This window comes from Elgaria multicarinata, chromosome 6, assembly GCF_023053635.1.
Source record: "Elgaria multicarinata webbii isolate HBS135686 ecotype San Diego chromosome 6, rElgMul1.1.pri, whole genome shotgun sequence".
In the NCBI taxonomy this organism is placed as follows: Eukaryota; Metazoa; Chordata; class Lepidosauria; order Squamata; family Anguidae; genus Elgaria; species Elgaria multicarinata.
In genome coordinates, this window is record NC_086176.1 from 97,545,531 (window position 1) to 97,560,224 (window position 14,694).

General features: G+C 42.3%; 1 protein-coding gene across 1 annotated transcript in view; it reads left to right on the forward strand.

The window, feature by feature from the left end:
* Positions 1–14,694, forward strand: part of PLCXD3 (phosphatidylinositol specific phospholipase C X domain containing 3) — an 89,394-nt gene that overhangs the window by 49,921 nt on the left and 24,779 nt on the right. The window contains exon 2 of the mRNA XM_063128125.1: positions 6,343–7,051. Coding sequence (XP_062984195.1) covers positions 6,343–7,051 — 709 coding nt within the window. The remainder of the gene's footprint in view (positions 1–6,342; positions 7,052–14,694) is intronic.

A 14,694-nucleotide genomic window follows, 5' to 3' on the forward strand; every position in this document is an offset into this window, starting at 1 on the left:
CAACAGCTTCCTTTCTGTACATGAAGAATGAGTCTTTGAAACCCGCACAGGCCAGCATTGCCAACTCTGAGCAGATTAATTGCCTGGCAATAGTTCTCTGCACTCTCTTATATTTGACTTGGGAGAAAGAATTAGAATTAGATTAGATATAAACCATTGATTGATTTATAGTTTGATGATACAATGCAAACATGTTATGCTGGGTAAATAGCTTTATTTATATATGCTTTCAATTGACTGATGGCTTATTCTGTGAAATGGGACTTGTGTCACAAGGAGGTCTCAACTTACTGATCATTTGAAAGATATGGGAGATGCAAAAAGAAGGCAGGAAATGGAGACATGTGTGCAAATAGCATCGTCCATCATCAAAAGCAACAGCATTGTGTATTTCAAAATGTGAAAGCTGTGAAGTATGGGGTGTGTTCTGCTGATCCAAAGAACAAGAAAGCCTCGTGGGCTGGCATGAGTGGGGCACTTGCAGGGATATCTCCACATCATAGGGTTCAATACCCTATTTTCCCCCAGAGGCCACAGGGTTGCAATTTCCATGGCAGTGTCTTTAATGTTCACAGTACCACCAATGGCAAGCAGGTAGGGATGTACAGATTTTGTAAAATCCATTCCTTCGACTTCTATCTTGAGCCATAACTATCTGGCTCCTTAACCTCTTAGTTACTGGTCCCCTTTCTCCAATAACTAGCTGTCTTTCTTTCGGGGATCCTTTCTCCAGACTCACTTCTGTTCATGGCAAGAAGCACACTGAACACCCCCCAATGGAAGTTTCATGTGAGAATATGTCATCTAACCCAAGGGCTCAGAATCTCAGGCCTGGGGGTCAAATCTGGACCTCCAAAGGTCCCAATCCAGCCCTCTGGGTTTCCCTCTTCCTTGGGCCGACCCTCTTTTCCCTCAACCACTGATTGCGAAGAAGGGCAAGGATGGCTACAGTCTGGCTGCTGGGACTTGTGGTCCCTTGCTGCGATGGTTTTGCTGAGAACCAGTGAGCAACAGCACCTAGGTTGTTATCAGCCTGCCGATGAGGCACCGGCGGACTTGTCAAGGCCAATGCTAATTGGCAAGGCTGCAAGTGAACTGCCTTCAGCTGTGGGGAAATCTGGTCTGGTGGGAAAGTGCTCTCTCTCAAGGGAGGGGGGAGAGTTCAGGGGAAAGGGAAGGGATTGGCCGTTGAGTTGATAGGCAATTACCTTGCTTTGTTTGGCTAATTAAGCTTAGAGGATAGTTCCTAGATTTCACACTCTCTATTTACTGAATAAAGTTTTGTGGATTGCGCGATAGACCTCCTTATTGTCTCACATCTCAGTGGGAGTGCTTGGAATCACGACAAACAGCAGCCCACATAAGTTCCTACTACTTGTGGTTTTATACTCCTGTGCTGGTCAAAGATGGGGGCCCCAATGAGTAATGAGAAAACCATCTTCTAGTCAAAATGGGTGGGGGTGGGGTTAGACAACCTTCTCACCAATCAGAAGTAAGGTGTCTTCTCTATCTTCAACAATCTCATGTGTTTGGGGAACATCTCTGGCGCTATTACTAATGGTTTACTTTGAAGTCTGCATCTGGGCATGTTATCTTGATTGATGTATTTCTCCCTTGTACATCTTCTTTGAACTCACGGTCACCTTCGATCATGTTGTCGCTTGTGCTCAGTACTAAGACTTGCCCCACCCAAGTAGCGTCGAGTGAGGACATTCTTTTATCAACATGTGTACCCCACGAGATGTTGAAACAGTAATATTCCTCCTCCTAGTGGGCGTCTGAGCATGCCCAGTTCTTCTGCTCATTTCTCTCATATGCTCTCCTGGCACACCGTGGCCTTGAACAAGCTCTGTGTGGAGCCATTTGTAAAGACAGCTGCAGGTTTTTTCCCTTTCTTCAAAGCCAGTCCTGCCAAGTCTCATTTAGAATCTTAGTTAGTGAGATAACATCAATTAGCATAAAGCCAAAACTTCAGTGTCTGGGAATATATGTCGTGTGTGTGTGTGTCTTGTTACTCTTGTAGGTCTCTGCAAAACCTTCATTTAGATCATTCAACCATTCCAGATCAATTTAGCTGTCTTCAGTTGAAGTAGCCTCTTCAGTCTTTTGTTGGCAAAATTATCAAACCCTTTTAATACCAGATTAACAATATGAAATTCTAATTTTGAGTTCTGGGTCCTGCAATTCACCTGATTTCTTTCAGTTAAAGTGCTGGCTCTTCAGCCTGCACGGGCCATAAAACACATGCTTTTGATTAGACAAGGATTTTCTACCCAAAGTCTCTCTCAGGGGAGCTCTGATACCTGAGATCCTTTTGTTCAGGAGTGGAAAACTATTTTTTAGCTTGAAGGCCACGTTCACTTAAGCCTGAACTTACAGGGGGCTGCATGGTGGGCTGGCCAAAGCCAAAAGTAGACAGGGACTAATTAGAATAATTATTTAATTTATCCTGTTCTCATCTTGCCTTTCTCCCCTCTCTCTCCACTCTACCCCTTCTCTTATCCTATCTCCCCTACTCTTCCCTTTTCTCTCTTTCGACTCTCTTTCTCTGTCTCTCCTTCTCTGCTGTTTCTCTCCCTCTCCTGTTTCTTTCTTGCCATGTCATCACTTCTTTCTCTCCTCCTTTTCTTTCTCCCTTTTCCACATCTCTTTCCCTCTCCCCTTCTCTCCCCCTTCTCTTTCTTGCCTTGATTTTCCCTCTCCCCCTTTCCCTCTCTTACTTTCCCTCCCCTTCTCTTTCCCTCCCTTTCTCCCCACAATTTCTCTCCCCATATCTTTCCTCTTCTCTCCCCTTTTCTCACCACTTCTCTCTCTCCCACCCCTTCTCTCACCTCTCTTGTTTTTCTTTCTTTCTCTTACTTTTTCTCCCCTTTTCTCTTCCCTTCTCTTTCCCCCTTCTCTTTCCCTTTCTCTCTCCTCTCTCCCCTTCTCTTTCTTGTCTTGTTTTTCTCTACCGCTTTTCTCTCTCTTACTCTTTCTCCCCTTCTCTCTCTTCCCCTTTCTCACTCTCCCTATTTCTCCCCCCCACACACACAATTTTCTTCCCCTGCCCCTTCTCCCTCCCTCTCTCTCTCTCATTTAGTCACAGACCTGGGGCATTGACCATGCTACGCACTGCCTCTGTCATTGAGCTATGGCCCCTCCAGAGCTCTCTCTCTATACACACACACACATCCTTTACTTGGCTCTTATGGGTTATTTTTCAATGTGAAGATTAGATGGAGGCACAAAAATGAGAACAAACCATATAATAAATGGCTTCCCTGTGCCTCATATTCCATTACAATGTGTGTGTCCTGGTGAGACCAGTGGGATGCGATGGCATCTGACATTAAACAAAGCCATCCTTTCGAAGCCTTTAGAAGCAGTACTTAGTTTCAGAATGTCTGTCCTATGATCGCAGCTACCAGCCCCTCAATAAACAAAAAAGGCAGGTCCATCAGTGGGTGGTTTGATGAGGCCCAAGACGATGGGGTTAGGGACAATTTATTTTTTCACTGATACTTCCGTAAATCTTTGCAGAAATAAAGTTTTGAAAGTGAAGTAAATATATTTTCTAGAAACCCTTCCCTCCCATGTTTTTCTGACTGTCTCAGGTTCACACAGGGCAATATCCAACTTTTTGTGAACAGACTCCTTCTTGAACAACTGAACTTTCCCGTATTCTCCTCTTCTGCAGCCCCCATGTGTCTCCAATATCTTCTCAGAAGAGTACCCCAACCCTCTGGAGCAGTTTGGGGATGATCAGGGGGCTGCAGTGGGTGGAAAACCAACTCCCCTGGCATATGCCATTCCATCAGTGGATGGACACAATGGGATGTTGCCCAGCGAAGTTCATGGTTGAACAGGAAAGGGAACCAAGAGATGGGCAACATGATACCCTTCAGATGTGTTGGACTACAAATCCCAATGCTGTCTGATGATGGGAATAGTAGTCCGACACATCTGGAGGGCACCAGATTGGAGAACACTACTACTACAGACATTTCTTCTAACAGGAGGTCATTTTTCAATGAAGAAGGAACACCAGAAACCACCACCCAAAATTAATAGAAGGCAGAATTCTCATGTGAATCAACAGACCTGGGTTTTCTAAACATAATGGTTGTGTGGGAGTAAGACAATCTCAGATCAGCAGATAATTAAGCAAAAGAATAGCCAAGTCTGCCAGATTACTTTCCTTACAGGCACAATCATGTTTAAATCCATACATAGATATGGTTGCCTTTGTAACAAGCTCAAAATGCTTGTCTTCCTACACAAATTTCACCAGCATTTGAAGCTGTCATTGAAATCCTTCCTACCAATATTGGTAGGAACTATTTCAATGACAGCTTCAAATGCTGGTGAAAGTTGTTAAGAAGACCAAAGGCTGTGATTACTGCTGACTTTTCATAACATGTCTGAACTGACTCCAATGGCACTTGATTTTGGATGGCAAGCCACCATGTAGTGCTTCAATTGCATTACATGATAAACATTCATATGGGAATTAGCCCTCAGAAACCATCTCAGGGTAGAATAAAATAGAGTTCTGCCCTCCTGTGCATGACCCCAGCAACTAGCATTTTGCCTCTGATACTAGAGGTAGTACATATATAGTAATCATGACTAGACATTGATAGCCTTCTCCTCCATGAATTTGTCTAATCCTTTCTAAAGCCATCCAAGTTTGTGGCCATCACTACATCTTGTGGAACATTCCTCTAGCACCGGATGACAGCACACCCAATGCTCCACAGACCATATATGTGTTACAAATCTAATGGATCTATTAATCTTTGTTCCATCCATCCATCCATCCCCACAGAAATAGTACAGCTCCCCCTCACCTGGAAAGGTTGTTAGACTCATGCACCATAGCACTGCCTATAATGCTCTAGTTCTCATCCTGTGAGACCAACATGGCAACCATTCCTTTTTTCTTCTGTCTACCTGAAATTGTGTACTAGTATCTCCACAATGCCAGCACAATGTCACATTTGCTGATGCTTCACTGGCACATGGTTGTACTCTAAACTGAGTATGTATTCGGTGCTGCAGATGGTAGGACTAATCCCTTTCCCTTACAATTTAAAAAGGTGTTGGATGTATATACATTTTTCAATGTGAAATGACATTATTAGAATGTAAGCCTATGTGGCAGGGTGTTGCTGTTTTATTCTTTTACTATGTACAGCACCATGTACATTGATGGTGCTGTATAAATTAATTAAATAATAATCATAATCATCTCTGGATTGACATCAATTGGAGTTATTCCTCACTGACACAGAGTTAGATCTGCCTCCTGTGTTTCCTGCAAGACTAATGGCACAAATAAGACCTACTCAAACTCATCAAGGGCTTATGGAATGAAAACCAAGCCGTTGTTAATGCTGCGACATATGAGTGCCAGAAGCAGGACTCGGAGGGAACTTGGCGCAGACAGAGTTTGGCAACAGCCTGTTGTAGACGAGTCAGTACAATCATTTTCTCCTCTTCACAACCCCCACTGCTAAGAATATGCTTTGACCTCCAAACAATAAAATACAGTGAAACCAAAGCTATCTCCCTTATTGACTTAGCAAGGTGCAAATGAATACTGGATTGGATCCAGATTTATGTTGGATCAACTGCACTGACGGAAGTGGGCTTTCTCTCCTCTTCCCCATGGCAGCTTCTCCAACCCCCAGGAAATGCTACACAGAGAGACAGGAGATTTTGCTGCATGGGGTATATGTGATGGGGGACCCCCAAAATCAAAGGGCTGTGAATGGACCCCTTTCTCTCACAGAACATAGATCCTGGATCCATCTCACTGGGGCTGTTCACATGATACAACAGCCCACCATGGGTTAAATAACTGCAGGGCATGCAGGGGCATGTGTAGCTGCCATTTTGAATATGCAACCCCTGCTTGAGGGTTGCTGTGCCCTAGCGTAACCCATAGATTGTTTTAGGACACTATGGCTTATCATGGGTTAAATAACCCACAGTGAGCCACGCCGTGTCATCCAAGCCTAGTCACTGCCTACCAGCATCTTACATGACGCAAATTAAACACCAGTTTAACTCAAAGAAAAGAAACATGTAAGTTCAATAAAAGCACCTTCTAAAAAGAAATTATTCGGTGATTTGCTAGTTACAGCTACCCTATTTCCCTTTATTAATTGCTACTAATGACATGTTTTTTTTATGCTAAAAGAACTGATGCTAAAATAGTGAGAGGGGAAGTAAGTGAATTGTATTGCCCTCCAGTGAACTTCCATGAGAAATTTAGGCAGTCTTGCTGTATCACTGTTTATGAACCTTGCATTTGTTTTTAGAAAACAAAACCTTTCATTTCTTTATTATCTCTAGGGTCTCATGATTCATTTAGCTTCTACATTGACGAGGCCTCTCCAGTTGGACCTGAGCAACCAGAAACTGTCCAGAATTTTGTCTCTGTGTTTGGAACTGTGGCTAAAAAGCTGATGAGAAAATGGCTGGCAACACAGACAATGAATTTCACAAGCCAACTTGGAGCAGGCATTCGTTATTTTGATCTAAGAATCTCCACAAAGCCCAGAGACCCTGACAACGAACTCTACTTTGCTCATGGTTTATTCAGTGCCAAAGTCAATGAGGGCCTCCAGGAGATCAGTGCCTTTCTTGGTGACCACCATAAGGAAGTGGTCTTGTTGGACTTCAATCACTTTTATGGGATGCAGAAATGCCACCATGAAAAACTGGTCCAAATGCTCAAAGACACTTTTGGGAATAAAATGTGCCCTGCCATATTTGCCCATGAAGTCTGTCTCCAATACCTGTGGGAGAAGGATTATCAAGTTTTGGTCTTTTACCACAGTCCAGTGGCTTTGGAAGTCCCATTTCTATGGCCAGGACAGATGATGCCGGCCCCGTGGGCAAACACAACAGATCCAGAAAAACTGATCCAGTTTCTCCAGGCATCAATCATCGAGAGAAGGAAGAAGGGCTCTTTTTTTATATCTCAGGTGGTGCTGACCCCAAAGGCTAGTACTGTGGTCAAGGGAGTCACTAGTGGTCTCAGAGAAACAATCACAGAAAGGTGAGTACCTATATATTGAGATATGTCCAGACAGATGTCAGAATCTCTGAAAACTCTGTAAACCATGGGTGGGCAGAAGGTAGACCATCAGATGTCAACTCCCACATTCCTGCCCATTGGCCATGCTAGCTGTGGCTTCTGGGAGTCCAAATCCAAAACATCTGCAGATCTACCTTCTGCCCGTCCCTGCTGTGAACTCCTGTAAGAAGAGGTGAAGAACTCTTTCTTATTGGGCTTTTCTTCACTGTTTCCATCTATGGCCAAAATACAGTAATAAAGTTGAAACAAAGGAACAAACAAAAACAAAAGTTATTTTTACTTTGGCAGGGGTTTAAGAAATTAGATAATGAATGTTTTGGGTGCAATTTTCTTCTTTTGTTCCTTATTGGCGACATTTATATTTATTAACTGCAAGAGTTAGGTTCAGATGTGGATTATTGTAGTAGTATCCTACATGCAGTAAAGTGCAGCTCCAGGTCTCAGAATCACATAGGGCTCATCTACACCAAGCAGGATATTGCACTATGAAAGCAGTATGAAAGTGGTATACAAAAGGCAGGAGCCACACTACTGCTTTATAGTGGTATTGAGATGCACTGACAACTGTTGGGGCCCATGTACTGCTTTCATGCTGCTTTTGTAGTGTTATATCCTGCTTGGTGTAGACGTGTCATGGGCCCCAACTATTATCAGTGCACTTCAGTACCACTATAAAGCAGTAGTGTGGCTCCTGCCTTTTATAAACCGCTTTCATACCGCTTTCATAGTGCAATATCCTGCTTGGTGTAGATGAGCCCATATACTCACCACTGCCTGTAGGAAGTAATAGATTGGTTCCTGATTTAGCCATACTTAGTATAGACCCATTGAAATCAATGGGACTGAAGTAAGTCATGACTAACTTCATTCCCATTGATTTCAAGGGATCCCCTTTAAGGTTGCCTAAAACTGGATCCTGGCCAATGCGTGGCCTCAGCATAATCATGTAGAGATATTTGCACAATTTGCCCAGTTTCTGTGATCCTTTGAGAAAACGAGGAAAGTTCAGTGGAAATTCAACACCTGAGAATGTCCATGCTCTCATTTACACCAGATTACTGTTAATTCGTATGCACAGCGTTGGACGTAGGAAGCTGCCTTATACTGAGTCAGATCAATGGTCCATCTAGCCCAGTGTTGTTTACACTGACTGGCAGCGGCTCTCCAGGGTTCCAGGCAGGAATTTTTCCAGTCCTATCTAGAGATGATGGGGATCAAACCTGGGACCTTCTGCATGCAAAGCTTCTGCCGCTGAACCCCAGCTCAAGTTATGTTTAATCTTGAGACTTGACTTCATGACCCAACTTGTATAAAATATAGAACTATGATCATCTACATCTAGGGCATTTGTCCATCTCCTGTGATGAGTAAATACCAGTTTTGAGCAATTCAATGTAACATGGATATCAGGCAGGAAGCAAAATTGTGCATTCTTAGCGTGTTCAGGTGTGAGTCCTAGGAAGAAACTGGGTCGAAGAAGGCTAGTACAGACTAAAGCAAGACTAACTGTAGTAAAGAACTCTCTGTTCCTGAGGAGCTGAAGAAGATCCCTTTCCACACAGGAATGTTTAAAGGAGCTGCAACAGATCACGTATTCTAGTTGAAGGTTTCATATCGCCTCAAAAATGTTTATTTTCAAATGGAGCCTAATCACATATTTAGTTGCGAGTCATAATAAAATGATGAGAGATAAAGGGAGAGTCTACACCAGTAACTTATATTGGTTTCATTTTACTCCAACTGTAATGGCTTTCACCCAAAGAATCCTGGGAAATGTGGTTTGGTGAGGATGCTGAGACTTCTCTGTTAGAAGCTTCCTAGCCTTTTTGACAGAACTACAGTTCCCTTTCCGCCCCCAAGGAGAGGTAATGACTATTACCCTTAATGTTTTTTGTGTCTGAGGCAGAGAACAAGATGGTCCCCACTCATTCCACATACAAAAACAGTGCTTTGGAAGTTGAGTCTTACCTCAACATTGGTGTGTCCTCCATTGAACTTGAAAGCAGTGAGATAGCTAGCCTAGGGGGTGCAGGGCGAGCTATAGGGCACAAAGAGTGACGTCCTCTAACACTTTGCCACCACCGCAGCATGAGCTGTCTGAGGTGGCCACCTCACACAGTCTAGTGCTAGGGCTGGCCCTGAATGTACATGCATGGGTAGATCCACCACATCTTTCTTTTTTGCCAGATATCTTCCTTTTTCAAAGGGTTTTGTTGTTTAAAAACCCTTTTTTCATTTTAGCATAGGAATAATGAATATTTTTGTGGGAGGGGGGGAAAATCTCCTTATTGGGATATTTTGAAGCTGATTGTTCAAATAGTGCCCAACTCATCTGTACATCTTTTACTAGGAGAATATGGGGCTCTTCATGACTAGCCACTCATGGAAGTTTGTGGTTGTTTTGACAATGATGCCAACCTCCTGCACGTCTACCATGCCTTCCCTGGTTATTTTGTTCTAAACAAACAAACAACACCTGGATATTCTGATTCTGCCCCGATTCTTCTGAAATACCATGGGATTTCCTACTGTGTGCAGCCGAGATTGTGCTACAAAATACCCACTAGAGGGTGCTATCGCATTCAAGGCTGTGTGAACCAAGAGGAGAGGAAGTTTTCAGTTACAGACCACATGATCAGGAATTCAAACCATGTGGTTGCTCATCTCCACCCATGTAATGCAGCCCATTACAATTGCATAAGAGAAGCAGGAAGCAAAGCCCCTGTAAGGCAACACAATTTCCCCTTAATCTAAAGAAGCACTGTGTGTGTGTGTATGCACACACATACTTCTAGTAGTACATAGGTTCCTGCAGGAATTAATTTTTCTTCCCTTTAGTGATTAGTTTGCTTCCCATGCCCCCTTGCAATATTATTAGAAGAAAATAGAACAAGATCAAAGATCAGATACATCTGAGCTTGGAGTACATCTGAGCCTTTAAGGCTTTTGGTGTATCACTTATTTGTATCTTTTCTGTCAGGAATTTGATCCTATTGTTACTGTATGTATTTCAAACCCTAATGAATAATTATGCAAGGATTATTTGAAGACCTTGACTTGCTAAGCAGTAACTGATATATCAGGTTTCTGTCCCAAGCCCAAAATGTGAGACCTGCAGATATAGTTAAAAATACTGTTTAGCCTCTTCTCTTCTCTTCTCTTCTCTTCTCTTCTCTTCTCTTCTCTTCTCTTCTTTTCTCTTCTCTATTTTCTCTTTTTTGGGGGGTTGAATTAAGAAATATTGGTTGCTAGGAATGGTGCATGATGGGTAAGTCTCATTGGTTAATCCTAACTTCCAAGACAATGGTTTGGATCAAGATCTACTCATACTCATACTTAGAACAGACCCATTGGTCAAGGGGACTTAAGTTACTTATGCCTAATTTAAATCCCATTGATTTAATTGGGCCTACTCTTAAGTGTGGGTAGATCTGGATTCAGCCCATTAGGATTATAGATAATGGGTCAGATTTTGTAATCAGAGGAATAAAAACCAAACAGTAGGTTCCATAAAAGTGTAACAACACATACATTCACACACACACACACACACACACAGAGGGGACAAAAGAACACATGAGTTTCTGAACAGAGGATAGAGTGCACTGTCCCCTTCCAAATGGGCATCTGTCAAGGATGCTATTGCTGCCCTTGCACTGAGGAGGAGGGGGACTAGATGATCTCCAAGGTCTCATCGGACCTAAAATTCCATGATTTTAATTCTGTACTTCTTGTACCTCCTGATTCATACTCCTCCAATCAAAAGTTAATTTAAAACCCCTCGACCTAGAACTAGTCCATTTATCCCAAGCAGTCTTGAAATATGGGGTCCTCATCTGACTAATAAAGAGAAGGGGCCTCTTCAGAATCCATCTTCTAAAGATGGTTGGAATTGGAACATTCTGGAAGCCAGGAATTGGTGGGATCTGGGATGGGGATTGGCCATCCCCAGGGCAAGGAACTTGCATAGCTAGAGCTACCCCTTCCTTCCTATAATTCAGTCTTCAGATGCAGAAAAAAAATAGGGTGAAGGACATTCACAAGGGTAGGTGGCTGCCACCATTTTAGGAATATTTCCTCTTCTCTGCCACACACACGGAGGAGGGTATTCCTCTTTTTATTTTATTTTGTTTTATTTTCTTAGTGTTTTTTTAGAGAAAGAAATGCCTGTTCTAAGATAGCACCTGCTGTGACACATACACAGACTATTTAAAAACAAAAGAAGTATGGCCTTTTGCCCCCTCCCTTCTAATCAATAGTTTATGCATATGCAAATCTGTACAGATTTACAATGTCATTGCACACATGTCCGCTCAGAAATATGTCCATTGAGATCATTGGGCTTTATCCCAGGCGAGCGGTTATAGGATTGCAAATAATGAATTCATTGATTAAGCATTCCTAAGATGAATCCACTTCAGTGTCATTAAGTAGGTGATTGTCCTAACGGGTCTTCTATCTGGTTTGAAACCTTTTCTAGCTGCCAAATATACATGTTTAGACGAGAACCCTCCAAATGCGAATTAGGCATGAGAACAGAAATCTATGCGGCCGGTCATAAGGTCTTTGCAGAGAGTTCTGTCCGCTGATAAGGTACGACAGTGTGTGCCCACAACAAAGGAGCGTGTGCTGATGCCATGTGCTGACGCCGTGCGCTGACGCACAAGCAAAGTCCCACCTGCCATAAAGCTGTATCTCTAATACAGATGGGTATTACAAGGTGAATTTGTCTGTCCTGCTCTGGATGAAAAATGGCTTTGCTTTTCCTCCTCCCAACTTCTACACCACCCCAATACACAGATACACACAAGTAGCAGAGCAACTATACAATGCAGGAGCATTGTGTAATCAAGATGAGAATAAAGTGAGTCTCCAGGTCTTTCCTAAAACACAGCTCAATAGCCAAAACACTGTGTCTGTTTTAGGCTGATAATGTTCATTTAAAAGCTCTGCCATGGATACCGGAGGCGGCTAGTCCCTGCGGTCTAATAATTTGAAGGGAGGACATATAATAATGTCTGTTCCCATGCATAGGGAGGAGGAGAAGATTCCTACAAGCTCTTTTTCTAAATTCAAATATGCAACCGAGCTTAACACTGTATGCCGCAGCAGTTGGAAAGGGTGGATGAATGGCAAGGCTCAGCCAGACGCCTGCATGTTATTTTGTCTTTCTAGACTTTCTTAAAAAATGTGCAGAACTCACAATCTGTTTTCAGCCTTCACGTGTTCTGCTGTACAGAGATTACATGCCAAGTTCGCTTCTTTGACTAGCAGACCACCCCTGCCAAATTAATCACGGTACTGCTGGGTTTTTGTTTTTGCTGTTCTTTTCTTTTCTTTATTTCTTTTGGATTTATGATTCAGCAGACAGGAAAATGGGTGCTTTTACTACAACTGTGTTGTCAGCACCAGATGCTGGGGGATAAACTATTGTAAGTGACATAAGAACATAAGAGTCATAGCAAATCAGACCAAAGTCTCCTCACTCCTGCTTAGAGAGCTTTTCTACATGAGGCATTTACTGTTTGCTTGTGATTCCTTACAGTTATTTATGCTTTCATTAGCCAATTTTGTGATCTTCCAGTTTTGCTTCTGTTGTTTCAGAGCACTTTCCCATTATTATAATTTTTAGAACAAGGAAAATGGGGTATTATTTCTGTTTTTACTTGTGTATTTGTGCTATTCCGCTATAGCACAGCTCCACCTAGAGGTTATGTAACAGAAAAACAGGAAAGGAAAAAGCTGTGTAGAGCTTGGATCTCAATTCTGTGACAAAACCAAAAGTAGATACAGTGATTAACAGCCTAGTGTATAAAAGCTCCTTGTAGTTTTTGCTATTAATAAAGTTTCTTTGAGTTAATCTTAATGCTGAAGATGGAGACATATGGGGATGGCATATGAGAAGCAAGAGGATGTTTTTCAAATGTTTAATATGAGTTATTAAAGTGGGATTATTGGATGCATTTTGTCTCTAGTGCATATGAATGTAAATGAGCACACACAGTAATGCAAGCTTGCACAGATAGGCATTTTAGATGGTAGGGAGGTTTATTATGAACATAGGGTAAAACAATTATGTTTTTATAGTATAGAATAATTTACTTTATTATATTTATGCTTTGCCTCTCCTCCAGGAAATAAAGATCTCCCCATTTTTACACTCACAACAATCCTGTGAGGTAGTGAATGGCTCAGATCATCCACTGAGAAATGGGAGGCACTTGCTGGTCCTTCCTGGGCCAGCGCTGGCTGTGTACCTGCGTGTCCTGTTTGACAGTTGTGTCTGAATGAGACAATCTCTGTGTGTGCGTGTGTGTGTGTGTAAGAGAGAGAGAGATTGCTTTGATGTGTGTTTATGTTTTCTGCATCTGTCCGCTGCATGCTGCAAAAGGGGAAGCTTTTGTTTGTATTTCAGTGTTCTATTATTTTAGTCTTTTGTTTCCAGGAGAGCATGGAAAATGAACTCCACTAAAATATGTAGTGAGAATGTTTCCCCATTATCATAGTACATTGTTGACTGTATGTGTGTTTGTGTGTATATACAAATGTCATGTGTGAGTTCAGCATTGGGAGCAGAATGGGGAGGCTTAAGCTCTCTGGGCAGTTTACAAAGATTAAAACTTTGAACATTAAAAACCAATATTAAAAATCAATAGCCATCATAAGCAGCATTAAGACTATTGATAAATGTATCCTCCAGGAATTTGTATAAACCCATTTGAAAGCCATCTTGATTGGTGGTGGACACGGATAACAAGTCTCCCCAGCAGTCTCTGGGCCTTGACAAATAACCATTCTCACACATTACTGACTCTGGCCAGTAGATCACAATCTGGCCAGTAGATCAAAAACATTCACTTCCTTTGACCGATGTAAAACTTTCTCCAGTAACCTTTTCTAATTCGCCCAAATCTTGACTGCAGCACATGGGAAGCTGATCCAGATACAACCCAAATACATTTTAAGCCTTCTCAATTTATGAGAACAGAGTATCTCTCTACAGGCATCTGCTCCAATCCAGATTTTCTAACTTTTATCTACCTGGGCTTTGTCTTCAGAGGTTCTTAGATCTTTTTCTGCTTCAGTTGCTCCAATGTACAGTTATATTTTTAGAGATGGGAATAAGGATTAAGTAGCGTTAGTTCAAATGGAGCCAGAATGGTACAGTGGCTAAAAATGTTGCACGGCTGTAGGAAATGGGCGTAAATTCCAATATAAGTAGACCCACTGAAATGAAGAGCACTTAAATAAGCCATGACTAACTCAAGTCCCATCCATTGCAGTGGGTCTACTCTCTGAGATCTCTGCATGTCTCTCTGGATTTTTTTGAACAGGAGGGCTGTCAGAGTTTTGAAGATTTAAACCATATAAAAACATTATGGGGTTGCCATTATGCCGCCCAGACAGCTTCCATTTTAGTGCGGTCAAAAAGTGCAACCAATAAAGGCAGGTAGCCTGGCATACTACCACCTTGATCCTATTGCTCTTACTTGCCACGGGCCTCTAAACCTCTGCAGCCTTTCCCAGAACAAAAGAAATATTAGGCAAGGTGCTAGGGTGATGCCAGCACCAATGCATTGTTGTTATTATTATCATTATCATTA